Here is a 22,281-nt window from a genome sequence, read left to right as displayed (position 1 = left end):
CTTGGTGGCATCCTCGTCTCCGGGAGCACATGTGATGCGACCACAATTCCGAGTGTGGTCGTAGTGATTAGGTACTTGTGAACCTCAAAGCCGAACCTCCCAAGGCGATGACGATCGTGGATAGACAACTATTTTCAGCTCAAGATTGAGATCCTTGTTCTGCCCCAGATCAAATAGGCACCTTTGAATACCTGTGGCGCGGCGCTCCACTGCCCTTGGCGCTCGTTTCGACGGCCCCGTCAGTCAAACAACCTGCAAATCGCCGCGCCCTCTTCCAGCTTCATCATCGTCCTTATTATTTCTTTACTCCTCCATATATCGTGCAAAACCACAATATTTCCATCTTCAATAACTGCCGGACACAACCAACCCCACTCCCTTGCCTCTCTCTCATTTCTAAGACTCCGCCGAGAAACCGGGGGTTTAAGCTTCATAAGCCATCCAGCGCTTTGTCGCATTCCACACTCTCCTCCAAGAGGAATCTCGAAGGGGTCGCCCACTATTGGAACCGGCTGATCGCTCAATAATAGCCGGCCGCCAACATGTCCTATAATCGCTTGGGTTAGTACACCATTAGTCTCCTTTTCTTCGTGTTGCAGTACCATTACTTGGTTATTCTGCTTGTGATTACATTGCGCGGCTCCCCTTCATTCTCGGCATCAAATTTCCTTTCTGAAACTCTAGCTTCCGAAGAGTTGCACCGCACCCTTGGAGGGGCCAATTCGTACTAGTATTATAGCGCGAGCCCCGGAGCCCTGCTTCATTTACATAACAGCTGTTCAAGGCCTTGAGCTTTCGCGGGTGTTGTTCCTCGTGCAGCATCACTGTTGTCCTTGCGCATACCCAACAATTCGTTGACATCTGAGCTTAGGAGACCCCTATGGGGACGACGGCCACGACGCACGTTCGCCCATTATGCAGCACAGCAACCTAAGCAATCGATCGCCCTCTCCCGGGCGCCCTCTAGATGGCTACCAGCTCTCTGATGGCCCATATGGCCCGCACGACCACCTACAAATGCCCTCAAGCGACAGATTGATGGAACAACCTACAGTAAGTCAATCCCATTACCCGAACCATGTATGTGACGAAACTGAACCTCGTTCCTCGAAAGTTCTCCGTCGAGAGACTTCCTCAATCATACGGCCACAACGACTCTTACGAATCGCGACACCCACCCAACTACCCGGGCTACGAGTACTCTGTAGATCCTGAAGCACACCATGATGCTTACTATACCCAACCATACCAACCCACAGTTACTCCAGGCCATGATGATTATGATCTAGGAAACTACTCTGGGCCCCAGCATTCCTATAACGATGATGAACCGATCCTCCAACAAGACGATCCTTTTCGCGCGCAAAATCCATACAGCGATGATTACCAAGAGGACACTACCATTGCTCCTACACCGAGTCCTGCTCCAATTCGACGATGGAAGACCGTCAAAGAAGTTCCATTGTTCGAGGGTAACCTTGTCCTCGACTGCCCTATCGCACCGAAACTGCTCAACCAGATCCCCCACTCCGAGAACTCTCAGCGTGACGAATTCACACATATGCGCTATTCTGCCGCCACTTGTGATCCAGCGGACTTCTTTGAGAAGCGCTTCACCCTGCGTCAAAAGCTTTTCGCCAAACCACGACACACAGAGCTCTTCATTGTCGTCACCATGTACAATGAGGATGACTTCCTTTTCGCAAGAACAATGGTCGGTGTTTTCAAGAACATAGAGCACATGTGTTCGAGAACTCGAAGCAAAACCTGGGGAAAGGACGCCTGGAAGAAGATTGTGGTCTGTGTCATTAGTGATGGTCGTGCGAAAATCAACCCGCGGACTCGCGCAGTGATGGCCGGTCTAGGTTGTTATCAGGACGGCATTGCAAAGCAGCAAGTCAACGGCGAGGATGTCACGGCGCACATTTACGAGTACACAACGCAAGTTGGTTTGGAGTTGAAGGGGTCCCAGGTCCATCTTAAACCTCGCTCTGGAGTTCCCGTGCAGATGATTTTCTGCCTCAAGGAAAAGAACCAGAAGAAAATCAACTCGCATCGCTGGTTTTTCCAGGCTTTCGGTCGTGTCCTTGATCCTAATATCTGTGTCTTGCTCGATGCCGGTACCCAGCCGGGTAAGGACTCGATCTATCGTCTGTGGAAGGCTTTCGATGTCGAACCCATGTGCGGAGGAGCTTGCGGTGAGATCAAGGTCATGTTAAACCACGGAAAGAAGCTGTTCAACCCATTGATCGCTGGGCAAAACTTCGAGTACAAGCTGAGTAACATTCTCGACAAGCCCTTGGAGTCAGCCTTCGGGTTTATTTCCGTGCTTCCAGGTGCCTTCTCGGCCTATCGCTATATAGCACTGCAGAACGATAAAAATGGCCAGGGCCCACTGGAGCGATACTTCCTCGGAGAGAAAATGCATGGTGCTAATGCCGGTATTTTCACTGCCAATATGTATCTGGCTGAGGATCGGATCTTGTGTTTCGAAATTGTCACCAAGCGCAACTGCCGCTGGTTACTCCAATACGTCAAATCATCGACCGGTGAAACTGATGTGCCGGACCAGATGGCCGAATTCATTATGCAGCGTCGTCGGTGGCTGAACGGCAGTTTCTTCGCGGCTATCTATGCCATTACCCATTTCTATCAGCTTTGGCGCAGCGACCACAGCATCATCCGGAAGCTCATGTTACTGGTCGAAACGCTATACCAGACGATCAATCTGCTGTTCGCCTGGTTTGGTATTGTAAGTTTCCTGTTTTCGGATGCGTTTGAATCCACTAACCAATGGTAGGGTAACTTCTTCTTGGTCTTTCATATCCTTACGACATATCTTGGCGAAAAGAATCTCCTGGGGACTGCTGGTAAGGTCCTGGGGGTGGTATTTGAATGGCTCTACCTCGCGACTTTGGTGACTTGTTTCGTCCTGTCACTGGGTAATCGCCCCGGTGGCTCGAACAAGCTATACATGACGATGGTGTATTTCTGGGTTTTCATCATGATTTACCTCGCCTTTGCTGCAGTCTTCGTAACGGTGCGGTCCATTCAAGAGGAAGTTAAGGATAATAACTTCACCTTCTCGACACTCTTCACCAACAGCACTTTCTTCTCTATAATTGTCTCGCTCGGTTCGACGTACGTTATGTGGTTTATTGCCTCGATCATCTTCCTGGATCCATGGCACATGTTTACATGCGTAAGTTTCAACACCTCCATGTCAGTACCAGAAGTCTAACCAGTGCAGTTCATCCAATACATCCTTCTCACCCCAACCTACATCAACGTCCTGAATATCTACGCCTTTTGTAACACCCACGACATAACTTGGGGTACGAAAGGTGATGACAAGGCCGAAAAGTTGCCCTCGGCGCACACCAAGCCTGGCGGAAAGGTTGACGTCAACATCCCGCAAGACGATAGAGATCTCAACACTCAATACGATGCAGAACTCATGAAGTTTTCCATGAAGCCTCCCAAGGAAATCAAGACCATCTCCGAAGATGAACGCCAGGCCGATTACTATAAGGGTTTCCGATCTGCTGTCGTTCTCGTCTGGGTGTTCTGTAATTTTGCTCTGGGAGCCGTTGTACTCAGTGCCGCGGGTTTGGATCGTTTCAGCGACGACCCTGAGAAGGCTGACAAGGAAGAGAACAACCGTTCTATGATTTACATGGCCGTGGTATTGTGGAGCGTGGCTGGTCTTTCGATATTCAAATTCCTCGGTGCCATGTGGTACTTGGTTGTGCGAATGGTAAGTTCTCTAGATTCCTTATTATATCAACATATACTGACGTCCTCGCTAGTTCCGCGGCGTTTAATCTCTTTGACCCGTGTTATATTACTATATCTACCTCCGAACATTTACTGGCGGGTTATTTCTCTCACTGCAGGTTCAGCATGTCGCAACGATGATAAAGAAAACGGTTTACGGAGTGCGCTTGATCCTTGATTGATGTTTATCCTGGCCCGAGGCCGGATATGATCTTTATGTTTGTATGTAGACGACGTTGATACCTCGGAATGTACTATTTACTCGATTTAAACTAGCTCTGGTTTCCTTTTGTCGGTGTAGTATACGATCTTGTCGACATTTACAATGTCAGTAAAGGAATGTCTCTTCACCACCTCCATCGACGTCAAAGATCGCAAGGAGGACACTTCACCGTTTGCATTACCAACGAAGCCTTCACCATAGGGTTACACTGGGGAAGCTCGCTTATTGCTAGTCCAAGAATGTATTCATATAAGTAGGCCTCCCATGGCGATGTTCACTAAGATCATGCACTCTTTTCCAATATAGTTAATGATCCGTGGAATTGTACGGTATGGAGCTACCTTCAACTTGCCTTCAATAAGCCGGAAAAGTAGGTCGGACTAGGTATATAAGACCGGAAATCCTCTCGACGATGAGACTGCAATTTATGGGCCCTGTTTATCCCCTGACATCGCAAATGTGGTTGTGGATACAATGAATCAACACACTGGCATTTTCTATTCTCTCCTCGAGAGGATCGTTATTGGGAATTTAACCAGGCGGGGTTCGAACCTCAGCTTATCGAACTCACTGAGGAGATAATGGAAACTACAGAGCAGCGGCAAAGGTGGCTTGACAAGGAGGAGTATCAACGTAAAGGCCACGACGAGGCCTATAAGGCTCTTGGGATTACAGCTCCCGACACCCCAAAGGTCGAGAACATGCGGATAAACACTGCACTGGGGTCCCGATAGCCGGTTGCGATACGGAGTACACGGGGTGCAACACATTGCACAATACCGTTGTCTCAAAGGATTTATCCTTGCGGATAATGTTGGTCTTGGGGGAACGTGGACTGTGGTTGGGTACCTCATTGCAGTAAGTTCTTTGAGGGCCGAGCTCCCCAGCCCCCTACTAGGTCCCTATGTTTTCTATGCTTTCCAAGCCCATTGGTCGGCTGAAGTTGACTAACATATAACAGGGCGTTAATTGAACGAAGCAATTAGAAGGACGGCTAAATGACACTGGTGTACTTACGGTGAAATGGTTGTCTATTCCATTTCGATGCCGGGAAACAACCCCAATGGATGTCAGCCTGTTATATATATTACCAGTGTTGGCTACAGTGTTTTGGATATAGAACTGAACGCCGATTTCCCTGGCAGCCTGAAAAACTGCTTCAACGTGCTAGCTCTAGATGAAGCCCATAAACGACACAATAGCGATACTCAGCAATATATTAAATGGTGTACGGCGGATTCAATATTCTTGTGACCGCCACATCCCCTTTCAATTTCAGCCAAATATTTTACAGTTTGTCTTCGAGGAGGGAACGGATGCGATATGCCGAGCCAAGATAAAGGAGTTGCCAAGGAGTGTGAGCCCGTTCCAACCATCTGTAAAACACAAGTTTGAAGCACTATAGCTAGTATCTCGATTTCAATCGCGAGGTAGGGTTATTCAATCCATTGTCAAAAGGCTTTCCATACATAGTCAAAAGTAAAACCGCAGTACATCAATTAGCATCATTGGTCTAGTGGTAGAATTCATCGTTGCCATCGATGAGGCCCGTGTTCGATTCACGGATGATGCACTCTTCTTTTTTTTCTTTTTATCCCGGAGGACTTTTTGACATGACCATGGACAGACCAGTGAGTTTAACATATTTTTCTTTTTCTTCCTATTGGCAGATAAAGGTATCCCTGTCTATATAGTATATACCGAGTACCGTGGTCGAAATTATGATTTCGACTGAACACATATCGCAATGCCTCCCAGGACCAGCGCCATCCCCACCCAAGTCTCCCTTGCTATCATTTTTCGTTCCACATACCACTCCCCAACGACCGTAAAGAGGAACGCGCTCGAGTTCGCCAGCGGCACAGTTAGGGAGAGCTCTGCAGTGCGATTAGTCAATTGCCCGAGTCATTCACCCCCTCACATGGACAAAGAAGCGTAGTAAAGGCGTACCGTGTTTCCCAACCAGAAGGAAGAACCAAACACTCCCCGTCAAATTGATAACCAGGGGAACAGAGTAAGCCGGTGTCCGAAGGAGATTCACGACCGTCCAAAATACCGAAACGATCTTTGTTCTTAGCCAGGAGGAAGACGTGGGTTGAGGGCTCATCCAGGCCGGCTGGGGAGCTGTTGTTGTGGGAGGGGGAGGTGGTGGCTGGTCTTCATCGCTTTCACTGCCATCGCCGATACGGTTCTCATCTGTGGATCGTGTAGGCTGGAGCTCTGTCGGTTGTTGCTGTTGTTGCTGTTGCTCTTGTCGCTTCTGGAACTCTACCCCAGCTTTCCTGATGAACGGGGTGGTGAACCCCCATGCCACACCGACAAGGAGGAACGACAGGATGTAGTTGAACACCGGGGGTTGATCGGTATGCGTGACGTCGGCGTCGGGGTCCATGGCGATTGAAGCTGTTGTAACTTGTTGATTGTTGTACATCGGAGTTGGTTTGCTGTGTGGTTATCTCCGCATCTGTTCACGTGATATACCCCTTCCCCAACTCCGCATATACATCTTTTTTAACCTTAAACAGGTGATTGGAATCTAGTTGTAGATAGATACGCATTGCCGACGACAGCTACGAGAGTACTGCAGCAATATCCGTTGTCGAGTGGAAGATCTTGAAGTTATGAACACCCTGGAGGTGAAATTACCGAGTACACTGCCTGGAGGTTTCCTTGCAGAGCGCAGCACATGTAGGAACACTGCGAGGGAGCACATCTTGTGTGTCGGCGAAGAGCAAAAAGTGATGACTGGGTTCAAAATAAGTGGTTGCTGCCAGATCTTTGGGTTGGACGCTGAGCATCATAAAGTCATGGACTATGGTCTATTTCGTATGCTGATTGCATTCACGAGATTGATTTGAAACAGTAGCTGCATTTTTCTTCGTGGCAAGCAAGCAATAACACGCATTAATATGCTTAGTTGGCTCCTGCCCATGTCAAAGCATTTCCCGAGCAGCGAATCCAGGGGCGTTGAATGCCTGAAATTGAAGCACAAAGGGACGTAATACAGACAAGGCGGCACCTCTGTTTGTAGCCTATCACTTCGGATGGATGGTGGCAAGCCTTGGTCGGTTCTTTGGACCGTGCGGGCATTCCTCGACAGGGGGTGAGCCGTGAGGCGCTGGAGCGGGTTTCCCGCCAGACGCCCACTTTTCCCACCTTGCTATTTTCCAAACTGAAACAGCCTAACAGGTGGTTCGATTCAATCGATTTGCTTGAGCGACCTCGATCAACGTGTTGAAACCTGAGCGGCTTGGACCTGAATTTAGATTTTCAGCCACCAGTAGGTTGGCTCATGGCCAGCCAGAACTGCAGGTGGTTTAATTTGGAGCGGTCCAGGGTGGCTTGAGCGTAACTGGATCTGGCTAGTTGTTTAACGAACCTGAAATGACTTGAGCAGCCGCTACTATTTTAAAACAGGTTGAATATCGTCCTCGTGTCGAAATAAATTTCGACGGAAGGGCAACAATAACCACCTACGCAGGATAGCCGATTGAAAATGGACACATCGATAATGCCAGGTGGAGGCCAGCGATTCAGTTCTTCAACCCCGTCCACGGTCCAGGGCTTCGGTCCTCGACTTCGCATGCGTAGATCGGCATCGTCACGTGGAAAATCGACCTGCTCCCTGATTAAACCAGCCCCACTCCAACGGCGCAATAAGATGAGAAGGTGAAGATTGGTCCCGTCCCAGGCACCGCCTCCGCACAAGGGAGTTCGAGGAACTGATGGCCGACGGGAGGGGGAGAAGAATACTAATATCCATGGACGGTCCGAATTCTGGTAGATCCTCGCTTACTTTGGCCTACCAGGGTGTTTCCCACATTTGCAAGAAGAAGAATAATACCCATCGACTCATCGAGCGAAAGCTTGGAACCCCAGATCGCACGCATGTTTACGGAGTACATCGCACACATGGATCCTGTAAGTGTAGCGCGGAAAACGTATCCTCCGAGCAGCATATGTAAGAGAGCCCTGGACCTGTTCCTGAATCTTAAACGGAGTATCCACGATACATAAACTGGGGAGTCTTCGAAAAAACACCAGTGGAACCGGAGTACGTACTTAGTTATATTATTGATTGAGTAGCAACTATTGAGGCCCAAGACTAGGACGTTGGAAAGACAAATCCTCGCCTCGACGGGAAAAAGCAACGAGAGAAGAATATTCCAGCCATAGTTGGGTTCTGGCGGTGTCGTGCCTCGGGGGTGCCCTAGTGTATGATCAGTTCCCCTAACGGACATTCGTTCTTCCAATCTGGCCTGCCCCTTCTTTTCCTCGCCAGTCTTCAGCTCCCTAATCCTCATCCTGATCGACCTCCTTCGTCCCTTTGCGATAGAGACTGGCCTCTTGCCTCCTTCTTGTTTTCTTTCTCTTGCTTTGGGGCGCTTTCGTTCTTTTTTCCGCTTTTCCACCCTTTATTTTTTGCTACTATAGGCCGCCCATGCCCCTTGAAGGTCCGAACCGAGAATAAGAGGAGTCGACCACAACTCCTTTCGACGTGACGCTGAGCGGACCAGGACTCGACGGAACTTGGATGGACACTGTCCAACGTCAACCCAAACAAAAAAACCAGCGTCGCCCCAGTCACCGCTAGCAACGCCTGCCCGGTTCGCTAATAATAACCTTTAATCCCAAACTCGCGCGTTCGCTGCGTCCTCCGCTCCTTACACTTCTCAGCCTGGCGCCCGTTCTCTTCGTTCTTTTAATTAATATCTTTGCGTCGTCAATTTAATTCACCTGGGTATTCTGAACGCCGACGGCACGCTCGACTGACTTTTGAAGGGGAATTGTCGGATTCATCTCTTACTAGCGAACCTAACTTTGCGGTTTTCACGAACTTTTATGATATAATTTTTTACGATGGCATTCCTCTTTAAATCGAAGAAGAATAGCCAACAGGCCACTGGCGGCCTGCCCCCGGCTACGAGAAACGTTCATACCTCTGAAGGAACACCAGCGGGCTCTGGAGCCGTGCTGAACGGATCGAAAGACGGAGTGGCCACATCGCAGACGCCGACGCCTACCAGCAGTAGCTTCAATAATTCTTTGAACTCGGTTGGCAGCACCAACAGCCCGGAGCAACAGCAGCGAGTACGACAGCGGGCGGAGTCCGAGTCTCAGGTTGGTAACCCGGTATTTTCCAATATTTGATACTACCGGCCGTCGAGCATCTCGGCGGAGTAGTGTTGATTTACAAATGTTGACGTTTCTAGGCTCATCGCTCCCAACCGCCCACAGCGAGTAGTACCTCCCCAGGTTCCAGCCCGGGTGCATCCCTCTACCCGTGGTCGCAGCGCCGATTGAACTTCTCCTCGCCGCAAGCAAACCCTTTCCCGCGATATGGCGCAGCAATCAACTCAGTGGCCTCGAAAGAAGGCGATGTATACATGATGGGTGGGCTAATAGATGGATCAACTGTGAAGGGAGATCTTTGGATGATGGAAAGCAGCAGCGGGAACCTGTCGTGCTTCCCAATTGCGACTGTTTCGGAAGGGCCAGGGCCCCGTGTCGGCCACGCAAGTCTATTAGTCGGAAACGCCTTCATCGTATTCGGTGGTGATACCAAGGTGGACGAAAATGATACGCTGGATGACACACTCTATCTACTTAATACTTGTATGTGTCATATTCATCGCTTTCCTGGCTGCAAATGATGGTAATTGCTAACACATACCGCTATAGCTTCCCGGCAATGGTCGCGCTCAATACCACCAGGTCCTCGACCTACCGGACGATATGGCCATACACTAAACATTCTTGGTTCCAGGCTCTACGTTTTCGGAGGACAGGTTGAAGGGTATTTCTTTAACGATTTAGTCGCTTTTGACCTGAATCAATTGCAGAATCCTGGTAATAAGTGGGAGCTCCTCATTAAAAATAGCCACGAAGGTGGTCCTTCCCCTGGTCAAATCCCACCTGCAAGAACCAACCACACAATTGTCAGTTTCAATGACAAGTTGTACTTGTACGTTCATTCCACCCCTGACGCTTGTTGATTCCATCGCTCACCCCTGGCAGGTTCGGAGGAACAAACGGATTACAATGGTTTAACGATGTTTGGTCGTTTGACCCCCGGGCCAACAGCTGGACCCAGCTTGATTGCGTCGGATTCATCCCGACGCCTCGGGAGGGGCACGCGTCTGCTCTGGTCAACGACGTTATGTACGTTTTCGGCGGCCGGACAGATGAAGGCATCGACCTTGGTGATCTAGCAGCGTTCCGTATAAGCACACGACGATGGTACTCTTTCCAGAATATGGGCCCAGCGCCATCGCCGCGATCGGGACACAGTATGACAGCTTTTGGAAAGCAAATAATCGTCTTGGCCGGCGAGCCAAGCTCAGCCCCGAGAGATCCAGTGGAGCTTAGCATGACATACATGCTTGATACATCAAAGATTCGTTACCCAACGGAGAATCAGAACAGCGAAAGAGGAACCGCAGCGGCTCCCGCCAAAGCCGGAGCTGGAGACAAAGCTACAGCATTATCGGGTCGGACATCTCGCGAAGCCCAGAACCAGCAACTGGATCAAGCCAGAAGAGGCCAGACACAATCCCGCGAAAGTGTGGTTAGCCCTACTGCGCGGGCGGCAGAGCTAGCACCGGGAACAGGGCCAGGCTCTCGATTGCCACGAGCGTCCATTGCGAATGCTCCTTCCGGACCGCCTCCACCGGGCCAGGCCCCCACCCCAGGCTCAAGAGCTAACAACCCACCACAAGGCAACAATTTCAGAAGCAAGACTCCGCCGACGAAACAGGATCGTGTTTATGGTGGGCCACCGATTGACACGGCTCGAGCCATTGCTGGTGAGAGAGAGAGAGAGTCAGCACCAAGGGACTCTCCAAAAGACCCTAGGAATGTTCAGGAGTCGAATGGCCAGCGGACTCCTACTCAACAGTCGTCCTCGCGTATGTCAGCTAGAGCCATGGAGGCTGGGGAAGCTGCCCCTTTGATTGCACCGGCTCGACAACGCTCTCTTCGTCAGCGACAGCGCAGCTCCATGGATAGCGCCGATGAATCAATCCTCGGCCGACATGCCAGCGTTGATGGGTCGGTAGACTCGCGGAGTTACAGAAATTCCAAGACAGGAGAGGAACCGCGCTCACCACGACTGACTGCCCATCAGGAGGCCTTGATAAAAGAGCTCGAGGCATTGAAGAGCCGGAATGCATGGTACGCATCGGAGCTCGCGTTGGCCAAGAAGGCTGGGTATACCCCTAATATCTCCACTACTTCTGTTTTGGATGAACGAACGGCAGATGCTTTCGGGGATGAGGATCGTCCTCTGATCGAGGCATTTCTATCAATGAGAGCAGAATTAGCCAAAATGCAGGCCACGGTTGATAGACAAGCCGCGATCGCATCGAAGCGTGTAGCGGAAGTCGAGCAGCAAAGAGATGTAGCAGTGAACGAAGCTGCTTATGCTCGTGCCAAATTGGCCGCACATGGCGGGAGCCAGCAAAGTACGCCCTCGCTGGATGGACAGTCTCACGATCTTGATAAGGCCGACTCTGAACGCACAACAGATTTGAGCCGGAGATTGGCTTTGGCTCTCGCATCCCAGAATGAGCTTAAGTCGAAATTTGAAGCACTTACGACCGATTTTGACCAGGAGAAGCGTGGTAGGGAGCTGGCAGAAGAGACATCTGAAGCTACTAGGAGGAGACTGGCTGAGCTGGAAATGCAGAATAATTCTTTGGAAACGGAGACTTTGCGCGCCCAGCTTCATCAAATAGAAGCATCTCTGAGAGAAGAGTCGATGCTACGATCCGAAGCCGAATCTTCCCTGAAACAATTAACCTTGGATAAAGAGGAGTTGTCAAAGAAGCTTGAAGATTCTTCCGGCCGTCTAAAGGACTTCGGCGATAATATCGGCGGCTTGAGGTTAGCCGTAACTGCATCTTCCGAGAAGGCCACCGTTCTGGAGAAGAAATTAGACGAGGAACGCGAACGACGGGAAGGCTTGGAGAGGAAATTGCTGCAGCTCAGGTCCGAGCATGAAGAGCGAACTTCTGAGTTAGAGAATGCCACTCGCCGCCTTCGAGACGCAGAAGAATTAGCCGAAACTCACGCCAGAGAAGCCGAAACTCATAAGAATGCATTCATTTTGGGTCTAGAGCGAGCTTCCTCATTCGACTCCGAGACATCCGCGCGTTCACTTGCGGATCAACGAGTAGCCAGCTCGGAAGCACAGGTGGAGAGAGCGAACAAACTGGCCAAGGCCAGTCAAGCCGCTGCCGATGAAGCGGCTGATAAACTGCGACGCGCGGAGGAGCGGATCGCGGGTCTGGAAGCCTACCAAGAACAGGCTAGCAGAGAGGGCCTACAGCTTCGCCGGCAACTCCAAGCGGCCCTGAAAGATTGCCAAACATATACCGCAGAGAACAGGGAGCTCAAGTCCAAGATCGAGGGTCACCAGAGGGAGGCTGGTGCTTTGTCAGTTCAACACACCGCGCTGAAGGACCTTCTTGGCGAGCGTGGCGTCAACTACACTGATAGTAGGCGCTCCCCTCGAATGGAGTCACCCGGTTCCCGGTTCGGTACTCCAGAGCAAAACCGCCTTCGAGAATTGGAGCAACAGCTTTCGACAAGCTTGAAGGCACATGATGAAATGAAGTTTTCATTTGAAACGCGGGAGCAAGAGGCCGACCGCGCCTACAGGGAGAAGTTGGAGCAGCTCGAAAATGACTATCAATCCGCCGTCCACTACGTTAAAGGAACCGAGAAGATGTTGAAGCGGATGAAGGATGAGCTTACTCGGTATAAATCTCAGAATGCGAAGATTCAGTCCGAGCTTGATGCGGCGCAGAGCAGAGGTTCTGAGGAAGAGTCAGGCGCATCGTCCCAATGGGAAGCCGAACGCTCTCAGCTTCAAAAGTCAATGGCTGAGCTGCAGCAGAATACGTCGCTCTCCATTACAAGCCTCGAGGAACAGGTTACCAGGCTGAAAGACAGCTTAACCTCTACAGAGGTCGAAAAGAAGAAATCCCACGCAGAATACGAGTCAATGAAGGAGGAACTCCTCGCGGTCATCGAAAAGAGTCGCTCCGAATTGGAACAATTCAAGCAAGAAAACTCATTGCTAGAAACTCGTGCCGTGGATGCGGAACAAAAGGTCTCCATGCTCCTGGACCAAGTCGAGGCCTCTGTTGGACATTATCGGCGGCAGTCGCAGCACGGCGGGCCCAATGGAATCTCCCGTACTCACAGTAATGCATCCAGCGGGACGATTGGAGGCGGCACTCGCCGCTCTAGGACCAACAGCGCGGCATCGCAAGATGACACGTTCCTAGATAACCGTGGCTCGATGGCTCTCGACTCGCTAGCCAATGAACTGGAAGCCCTACGCACCCACTGGGAGAGTACCAATAGCAACTACCGATTAAGCACCCATTCTGACTTTGATCGCACCCCAACCAAGGAATCGGGGCTGAGTGACAGCCTCGCGGAATGGAGACGACGACTGGACGAAGAAGAAGCGAGGGATCCCTCCCCGGAAAAGAGTAAGCCTGCTGCTGAAGGACATTCAGCAGCGAATATGATATAAGGAGCTCGGGGAGCACTCATGACTTGTCTTATATCCTATTGGGAGTTATATCATGATGTCTAACCACGTTGATTGATTGGCCTGTGAGCCTCTTGCAACTGTTCATCTGCTACACATGTCTTTGTTCATCTTACTAACTATTTGGTATTACTTTGTGATGAGTCAAGACTTGTCATACTATGTTTCCTGTTGTCTTTTCTATGTCGCCTCCTTCCTTTTACCCCCTCTTCATTCTTATTTATACCCATTTCATATACTCAGTTGCCTGAAGTGTACTATTATCCTACTTTTCTTTTCTTTGATGATGTCTCTGATCTAGTCGGTTTGATTAGCGGTGACAATGCACGGTACTTACTTTTTTCTTGCTCTTATGGGCCATGTTTGTCGACTCGTATGAAAAGAGTACTTAATACCTACTTACCAGCGTACTGGGTTCATTAAGTAACCGTGCTGGAATCCAATTTTGTTATTGCTTGGTCTGATACCTAGGTAGCCTTGCCAACTTGACTGCCCAACACGCTGGGTACAAATAACTAATTACCAGGTACCTACGTTACCGGGCACACCAGCCATCTACCGCGAACCACATCAATGCGTATCGATATAGGGGATGGCAAGGTATTCGCCGTCCACGTTGCCGCTCCCACTTGGACCGTTGCTTAGGGTGACGTAGGTAAGGAGTTCATTGCTTTTTCAACGGTTATTTTCGGGGATTTATGCATGGGGTGAGGTTCACGTGGAGAGGGGTTGGGGAGTATTTGTTTACGATAATACTGCGTATCATGAATATACGCAGAGCGTACTCCGTATAGGTACTTCGTAGCATCAGTATTTAGGAGTATAGATGTTGTTTGGGATAACCGAAGTGTATAAAAACAAGCATATAAATGATGAGATGATTCCGACCCTTGATAGATCAAGAAAGTAAATGGATACACATTAAAAACACGGTGTTACCTGTCCTTCATCTTCTGACTGTATTAATATGCCTCATTTGCTTCGCTAAGCTGACTACGAAGCGAGGATGGACTCCATTCGATTGGGATCATCATCCATCTGAAGCAGCAGACCAGACCAGCGGTGAGTGTGACCCGGAAACCAGGGCACCGAGAATACGATGGATCTCCCTTGTTGGACCGGCATCGGTTCGTGAACTCGACATGTATCTATTGCGTGGCTTATAGGCGGGGAGGGTTATTTATAATTATATGCAGTCGGGATTTGCTAGTTGCTGGGCACTCACCCAACCCTGCAATTCTTTGACGCGATAGGTATCTGGAAGGCACTACTGCCAGTGAGTGAGTTGCTTTGTGCCCAAGCGCGAAGGGCGATGGCTGTAATGGCGGTGTATGGGCGGATAAGTGTATTTACGGTACGCCTGATATTGACTACGGAGGTCGTCTGACTGGGGTTGATATTGGAGTTCGTAGTGGTGAAATGGGGCTAATTTGGTTCATATGCTAAGAAGATCTAAGGCTTCTATCACTGGGACTGTGGATGCGTGGTTAATTATATATGGATTGGAGCGAATTCTTGAGACATCCCTCATCTGGAATCAGACTACTCCTACAGCGCTCATCACGCCTTTTGACATGGGGCTTATTTACCACGGCGTTAACACCAATATGTCGAACTTGGGCAGCGACCGGTATATTTTGGTTATTCACACTTCCGAGGAAAGGCGTCTGATATGATTATTGTCTTATTCACCAACTTCACGTTAGAAATACAGTAATCCAACTGTAGTATGAATGAATCCGTAGGGCAGCTTGATGTGTTACGATACGATACCGGTATCCATGCTGTATTGCGGCCAATCCAATGGACGCAGCGCTGCTAAACTTATCACTCTTTCCCGCCCCCTCAACTCTTAACGCCGTCAGGTCAATTCTCTCACGCCAGTTCTCTTCACTCCTCCTCCTTCCTCGATCCCCTTCCTCCCTCCCACCTTCCCCGATATCAAGGGCTTTGTCCTTGGTTTTCGACTATTTATCTTCCTCGCTTTTTTACTTTCCTCCGTCCCACTGCGTTTTGCAGTCCGTTTGCCTCATTTTGCCTTTTTAGCCGCTTAAACGCCCTGCTGAATCTCCTTTCCCTTCCTCTCCGCCTTTTTCGGTCGGGACGGTCGACATCACCACTAGCTCATCCATCCTTCTATCAACTCCCTTGGACAAGGTATGTGTCTTTTTTATAAGCCCCTGGTAACCCTACCTCTTTTTCATAGCCTTCGGTTTTTTCCGTTGGCTTCCCGACATATTTCTGGGGGGTCTCAGCCTCGTTTTTCGGCATTTGCTGGCCAGGTCTCATCCAAAAGGCTCAGCCTCGCTCTATCGTGACATTTATGCCTTGCCCCCCAACAAATGCCTTTTCACACAGTCTCCTCTTTTTCTTCTTTCCTCGATTATCGACCGGTGCACGTATCTCTTATATTCTAATAACCTTCTAGATCACAGCTCACTGAGCTTATATTCCAGCAAGATGACGACTATGGTAAGCTATTCGTCATATTTTATGCCAAATCCTTTATGGTTTCTGACCGTGCCTAGGACTTGCGTGTCGGTAATAAGTACCGTATTGGCCGTAAGATCGGAAGCGGTAGTTTCGGTGACATCTATCTTGGTACGTGGATGCTCCTGTCGTTTGGTGAATATATGGAGGGATGGTCATTGACTTTACATAGGCACCAACATTATCTCCGGCGAGGAAATCGCCATCAAGCTCGAAAGTGTCAAGGCCAAGCACCCTCAACTTGAATATGAAGCCCGTGTTTACAAGTCTCTTGCCGGTGGTGTTGGTATTCCGTTCGTTCGCTGGTTCGGTACTGAGTGTGACTACAACGCCATGGTGATCGATCTGCTCGGACCCAGCCTGGAGGATCTTTTCAACTTCTGCAACCGCAAGTTCTCCCTTAAGACCGTGCTTCTGCTTGCCGACCAACTTATATCCCGCATCGAATACATTCACGCCAAATCATTCATTCACCGTGATATTAAGCCCGACAACTTCCTGATGGGTATTGGCAAGCGCGGAAACCAGGTCAATGTTATCGATTTCGGTCTGGCCAAGAAATACCGGGACCCCAAGACGCACTTCCACATTCCCTACCGCGAGAACAAAAACCTGACCGGAACGGCTCGTTACGCCAGTATCAACACTCACTTGGGCGTCGAACAGTCTCGCCGTGATGACATGGAGTCCCTGGGTTATGTTATGCTGTACTTCTGCCGGGGCACTCTCCCGTGGCAGGGCCTGAAGGCTGCTACTAAAAAGCAGAAGTACGACCGTATCATGGAGAAGAAGATGACAACCCCCACCGAGGTTCTCTGCCGTGGATTCCCCAACGAATTCTCCATCTATCTGAACTACACCCGTTCCCTGCGTTTCGATGACAAGCCAGATTATTCCTACCTTCGCAAGATCTTCCGTGACTTGTTCGTTCGCGAGTCATTCCAGTACGACTACGTCTTTGACTGGACCGTTTACAAGTACCAGAAGAACGCCGCCATGATCGTGGACGCCAAGAAGGATAAGGAGGCCGAGGACCAACAGCGTCGCCAAGGTGGAAACATACCCATGTCTGGCGGCGCCGCCAAGCCCGGTGCTATCTCGAGCCAGCGTCGCAAGATCATGGAACGTGGTACCCTCGACAACACCCCCGACACCAACCGTGCTGTGGGAGGGAGCGACAGGATGTGAGTATCTAAAACCTAGGTTCCGTGTAGGGAACTCCCTCCCTTCTGCGTTTCGTTCTTCGGTGCGGCCTTGCTTTGCACGTGGAGGTCCTAAATACTTTTTTTGGTTCCTAGAATCTGACTAATCTCATAGTCTTCGGCGTTAGGCTGCGTTCTGCTTCTAAGGTTGCTGCTTCGGGTACTCATGGACCTGGTGCTAGCCGCTCGAAGCGGGACGATGGGCTCGGACCTTCGTGGTATTAAATTGTGCAGCATATTGGTTGAGCTTGACATGTGTCCGCTGTCCTCTTCAATTTATGCAGCCTAGTTTCCTGTCTGTTGGCATGATGCTAGCCAAGGAGCCCGGGACTATCCTCGTTCTAGTTACCTTTCCTGCAAGGTGCAGCAAACCGTTCGGAACTTTTACGCATTGGGTCTCCCCTCCTATTTTCATTTATATTTCCTTTGCATTCTCTGTTAGCCATCTACCCGTTTTTTTCGATCGTCTTCCGGTGTTCACCGCTTCGATCCGACCGCGTTTTCACCTTTTATTCCCTCGAGTATCGGCACCGTTCAACTTTGAACCTTTCAACAATCTCGGAACGTCAATTCGTTCGCTGCGGTTCTTTAACACCTTTCGAATTGCGAGTTAATGTGGAAGGCCCCGATACCGACTTTGAAACGCTTTTATTGTGGCTATGTTTACGTCTCAGCTAGCTGGTTGTCCCAATTCCTCGGATGTTTCAACATTGAAATATACATCCGTGGACGGCCGGTGTGACTAGGACTGAAGGAGATGCAAAAATCGAACAAATAGTCTTTTGTTGAAGTGTGGTTTCATCTGACGTCGACTGCTCGTCGGATCTACCAGACTTCAAAAGGACGGTTTTTCGACCACTGTCTGCCCACTTTCCCCTGTTTGTGCATGTTATGGCTTTTGAGTTTTTGTTTTTCCCACTTTCCCGCACTGCACCAGAGCTTTGTTATTGACATTGTCAAACCGTCCTTGTGGCTTATTGACGTACTATTGGGGACGAAGGAGTATGAAGGAACGACTGGCGAAGACGTGTTGGGGATGGCTAGTTATGGATGTAGTGGAAGGGTCGCTTTTTGGAACGAATGCTTTCGGCTTATCGTCGATTAGCTGAAGGAAGCAGAGAGCGATGTTCTACGCGAGCACATCTGGTATGGGGTGAATGGCGATGGAAATGGCTAGGGTCGCTTCCGGGGTGGTATTACGTCAATATATGCTGTTTTTTTTTTAAACTTGATCCAACTGTTTACACCCATTGAACCTATTCATATGTGGACGAAGCCGAAAGAGAATCATGACTGTTGCGTTGTAACCAGCCAATGCACGCACGAAGCCGAATCTCTTTGGCCAGTTCTCTCGGATAGAGCATCTAATATACACACTTTGCATTCTGCAGCCTACTATGATTTATAGAACCTGACTATTAGCTTTGTAAGATGTTTTGAAATTTTTGAGGTCTTTGCTTCCTCAGCCGAACAATTGCGACTTGGCTGCGAGTCGTTCGTAAGCGTTATGCAATGTAACTCCCACGTCGTATCGGGCGCTGGGCAGAGGCAAACAGAAGCACGCAGAATACGAGCGACAGGATAGTCGATGAGAGCTGAAGAGATGATAATCACTGACAAATATCTGTAAAGGATTTAGATTATCAGCATCATATTTGCAGTCTTTTCGATGATGGATGGCGGGAAACATGGATGAGGGCGGCGAACCACTCGTTGAGCCAATCTTCTTCCTGGCCCCCAGCTTTGGAGAGTTCTAGACTTTCAACCCATCTATATATACGCCCAACCCTCTAGCCATCTGGGAATTTTCTTGTTGTAATTTAGCTACAGCATCACTGAATTCACATTGAGACCCCGCGATGGACCAATACCCCTACTACGGCGGCCACCCCTCACAGCAGCCCTCGTTTTCGCTCTACGGGCTCCCCACGCCAAACCAGACTGCCCAAAACGATGATATCCCCGGCTCGTTTGATCCTCTGGTATGTGCTGTTTGCCTACTCAAGTCGCCGCTTAAATCGAGAGGTCACCGAGTATTGACTGGTTGGCGCAGAACTATCAGCCTCCGTTCGATCCGTCTTTCAATGCCACCACAGAGCAACCATTCGGTCGCCCTCCGCAATCCCCGCCAGACTCCTACACGAAACAGTCCGTTTCAAGCGGCGAACATCTCGGTCCCAGTCATTACCCAGGATCGTTCGAAGGTCGAGATGAATTCCTCGCCGACCCGGGTTTGATGCGCAGTAGCAGTGAGGAGAAAGACAAGGAGGGGCTGGCCGGCGCGCCAGCGCAGAGTAAGCGCAAGGCGCAGAATCGAGCTGCGTATGTTTGCCCCACGCCAAACTCAAATGATAGATGCCTATCTAGGGAAGAGGTCTAACTAATTATCTTGGGGGTTTTTTTTCTCTCAGTCAACGAGCCTTCCGCGAACGCAAAGAGCGACACGTCCGCGACCTCGAAGAAAAGGTCAACAACCTGCAGCAAGAATCAAACACCCTGAGCGCCGACAACGACCGCCTAAAGCGCGAACTGACCCGGTACAGCACTGAGAACGAGATCCTACGTGCGACGACAAATGGGCCCGGCGCTGGCGGCGAAGGTGGTGACGGCCAACGACGGCCAGCATCATCCGGCCCAGCGCAGACAGGACCAATGACCTACTCACCGACTGACTTCTATTCCGATCTTGTACCGGTGGGACAATCGGCGCGGTTGCACCGGGTGACGTATTGCAAGGTTTCCGGGGAGCGGCTGTACGATGCCGGGGCGACGTGGGATATGATACATGAGCATGAGTCGTTTAAGAAGGGGCTTGTTGACATTGCGGGGGTGACGAGGAGGTTGAAAAATGCTGCGCAGTGTGATGGGCAGGGTCCTGCATTTCGGGAGTGCCATATACAAAAAGCGATCGAGGAGAGTGCGTTGGAGGACAGTGATGGCTTATTATGATTTGATGTATGTTATGTTGATTTGGAGTTTTGACCTGTGACGGTCTTACGTTTGTGCTGGTTGGTCTTTTCTGCTCGGTTGGATTCGAACTTTGGGTATTATTATATGGGTTTAAAGGTTGATTGAGCGGGCGTGATGATTTGGTTACAATGGATTTGGTATTTATTTTCTACGCTGTCGCTCGTTATCCTGTGTTTTCTTGCATTCGCTTCTATTGTATACGCCCTTGGATTGAATTTGGACCATGGCCTTGCCTTGCATTTGACCAAGTGGCACATTGATTTGAATATTTGTTTTCTTTATTGCTGTCTTGTACATGGTTGGTTATGTATACAGAAGGCCGTTGTTGACTCCCCAGTGCATGTGTGAACTGAGTTCTCAATCGTTCGACCTTCAATGACCCAGACCCGCCGGGTGACCTCAATGACCAAACCATATACATTTTGGTAGGTAGTCCGAACTGAGTTCGCTACCAAAAAGCTTGAAGTATGCGTAGACCAAGCCACGTGGTTGCGATCATGCTTAAGATCCTGTGATAGTCGAGATCCCCTTGGTTTCTTCACGATGACGAATAAATGAATTAATCCCAATCATCGTCATCGTTGTCCACAGCAGCAGTAGTCTGCCTAATACTCGACTTTGGCTTCGATGGTCGTTCATCCTCAGAATCATCATCTCCGCTCTTCTTCAATCGAACATCGCTCTCCTTAAGTGCACCAATCTCAACAAGCATATTCTCAAGATCTACCAATAGTTAGCACCCGCACTATCCAAGGCACAATGGCCAAATTAAAAGAAGGTAACAAACCATCAACCCTCGTCGATGTCCCACCAAGCGCCATAAGCGTTACATACTGCTTCGCAATCTCGCCATTCTTATACACCAGGATTGTCGGCGTGTTGCGGTCCGGATACCCCTCAATACACATGTTCCCACGCATCTCACAGAACTTGATATCGCCATACTTTGCCGCCAATCGCCTCCATATCTCGGTGAGAAGCCGCGACTCGGCGTTGTTGCTCGAGGAAGAGGTAAGGTTCAGACAGACAACACAGTTTTTCGACGCTTCGGTGACTTCCCGCGTGAAGTCGGGCTTTTGCAGACCGTAGACTTGGTTGTGCACTGAGGCTTGTGTTATTGTGCTTAGTTCCGCGAGGCGCTTTTGTCTGTGGTTTGGGGAGATTTCTATTAGTATAATTGCGTAGCGTGACGTTAGTTAGGTGTGCTAATGTATGCGGACATACCGGTATTGGTTCAGAAATGATTCATCCTCGATATCCTCTAGCTCGTCTAGTTCTTCGATGTCCTTATCCTCGAGTCGGTTCTCGTGCGCTTTGCGCTCGGCTTCGACGAGCGCTTCCTGGATGAGCGGCTCCGGATCTTGAGGCTTCTCTGGGATGATTCCGTGTTTGCGGAGAATGTCGTTCCTAATGTATTATTAGATTGGGGTTGGTTTGAGGTGGGCGTTGACCTGTACTGCCTGGGATGGTGGCATGGTGGGGTGGACGAACCATTCTGTATCTTCGTTGGGGTTGACTTCAACTTGCATTGTGGGCGTTTGGTTGGATAAGGTTGGAATTATAATTTAGACTGTTAGTTGCAATTTTGGACTATTCGGATTGAATGGTGTCGGGGGTTGGTAGGAAGAAATAAATATGGTATGGAAGTTCCAGGCAGATACGTAGAGGGGCAGAATCGATAAATCTGGGGTCTTCTTGGCGGCGTGTGCGGGCGGTGGTTTTATACTACTATGGTATCGACGGACGCATGGGAGCTTATAGATGACACTAATTATATCATAACTATGCATGAGCAAGATATATGTTGCCTGATTGGAAATGTTGTTTATTGAAATTCGAGCTTGGTGTTGGTCAGGGTTTTCGGTGCGGTTTAGGCAACTAAGTATATATTCCAGCTCTAGGTCTAAAATTTTCAGAAACATGATTCCGCACGGTTGTTGGCAAGATGACGTTTCTCATTTATTATGCCTTCAGTAAAAGTAGGAAATATGGTGTGATATCCGCATGAAGTGTGCATCATGAATCAGCTTTTTGGCAAAGGCCCAGGTATGAAA

At 49.6% G+C, this 22,281-nt stretch overlaps 6 protein-coding genes and 1 non-coding gene across 7 annotated transcripts; 5 read left to right on the top strand and 2 right to left on the bottom strand.

Annotated features, from left to right (window-relative positions):
• Nucleotides 1-542: 542 nt before the first annotated feature.
• chsA (chitin synthase I) lies at nucleotides 543-3,824 on the top strand (the record flags this gene model as incomplete). The annotated part of the gene is made up of 6 exons (XM_041695682.1): nucleotides 543-561; nucleotides 872-1,053; nucleotides 1,115-2,752; nucleotides 2,801-3,202; nucleotides 3,251-3,757; nucleotides 3,810-3,824. 6 exons carry the CDS (start codon nucleotides 543-545, stop codon nucleotides 3,822-3,824), a joined length of 2,763 nt encoding a protein of 920 aa, XP_041561387.1.
• A 1,678-nt stretch (nucleotides 3,825-5,502) lies between these two features.
• Nucleotides 5,503-5,573, top strand: APUU_t70006A. The gene has a single exon. It is a non-coding gene; the product is annotated as a tRNA-Gly (tRNA).
• A 146-nt stretch (nucleotides 5,574-5,719) lies between these two features.
• Nucleotides 5,720-6,431, bottom strand: APUU_70770S (uncharacterized protein; the record flags this gene model as incomplete). Its single annotated transcript, XM_041695681.1, has 2 exons — nucleotides 5,720-5,877; nucleotides 5,951-6,431. The coding sequence occupies 2 exons, from the start codon at nucleotides 6,429-6,431 to the stop codon at nucleotides 5,720-5,722; spliced, it is 639 nt and encodes a 212-aa protein (XP_041561386.1).
• A 2,429-nt stretch (nucleotides 6,432-8,860) lies between these two features.
• KEL2 (putative cell polarity protein (Tea1)) lies at nucleotides 8,861-13,547 on the top strand (the record flags this gene model as incomplete). The annotated part of the gene is made up of 4 exons (XM_041695679.1): nucleotides 8,861-9,121; nucleotides 9,214-9,616; nucleotides 9,683-9,965; nucleotides 10,019-13,547. 4 exons carry the CDS (start codon nucleotides 8,861-8,863, stop codon nucleotides 13,545-13,547), a joined length of 4,476 nt encoding a protein of 1,491 aa, XP_041561385.1.
• Nucleotides 13,548-16,025: 2,478 nt separating this feature from the next.
• HRR25 (casein kinase 1 family protein) lies at nucleotides 16,026-17,482 on the top strand (the record flags this gene model as incomplete). The annotated part of the gene is made up of 4 exons (XM_041695678.1): nucleotides 16,026-16,037; nucleotides 16,094-16,166; nucleotides 16,228-17,239; nucleotides 17,386-17,482. The coding sequence occupies 4 exons, from the start codon at nucleotides 16,026-16,028 to the stop codon at nucleotides 17,480-17,482; spliced, it is 1,194 nt and encodes a 397-aa protein (XP_041561384.1).
• A 1,634-nt stretch (nucleotides 17,483-19,116) lies between these two features.
• On the top strand, nucleotides 19,117-20,206 carry rsmA (putative bZIP transcription factor (Fcr3); the record flags this gene model as incomplete). The annotated part of the gene is made up of 3 exons (XM_041695677.1): nucleotides 19,117-19,239; nucleotides 19,311-19,579; nucleotides 19,669-20,206. The coding sequence occupies 3 exons, from the start codon at nucleotides 19,117-19,119 to the stop codon at nucleotides 20,204-20,206; spliced, it is 930 nt and encodes a 309-aa protein (XP_041561383.1).
• Nucleotides 20,207-20,786: 580 nt separating this feature from the next.
• Nucleotides 20,787-21,756, bottom strand: APUU_70766S (phosducin family protein; the record flags this gene model as incomplete). Its single annotated transcript, XM_041695676.1, has 4 exons — nucleotides 20,787-20,950; nucleotides 21,015-21,373; nucleotides 21,452-21,634; nucleotides 21,719-21,756. 4 exons carry the CDS (start codon nucleotides 21,754-21,756, stop codon nucleotides 20,787-20,789), a joined length of 744 nt encoding a protein of 247 aa, XP_041561382.1.
• Between the last annotated feature and the right edge of the window lie 525 nt (nucleotides 21,757-22,281).

This window comes from Aspergillus puulaauensis, chromosome 7 (assembly GCF_016861865.1).
Source record: "Aspergillus puulaauensis MK2 DNA, chromosome 7, nearly complete sequence".
Classification (NCBI taxonomy): Eukaryota; Fungi; Ascomycota; class Eurotiomycetes; order Eurotiales; family Aspergillaceae; genus Aspergillus; species Aspergillus puulaauensis.
This window is presented reverse-complemented; position numbering and strand designations above follow the sequence as displayed.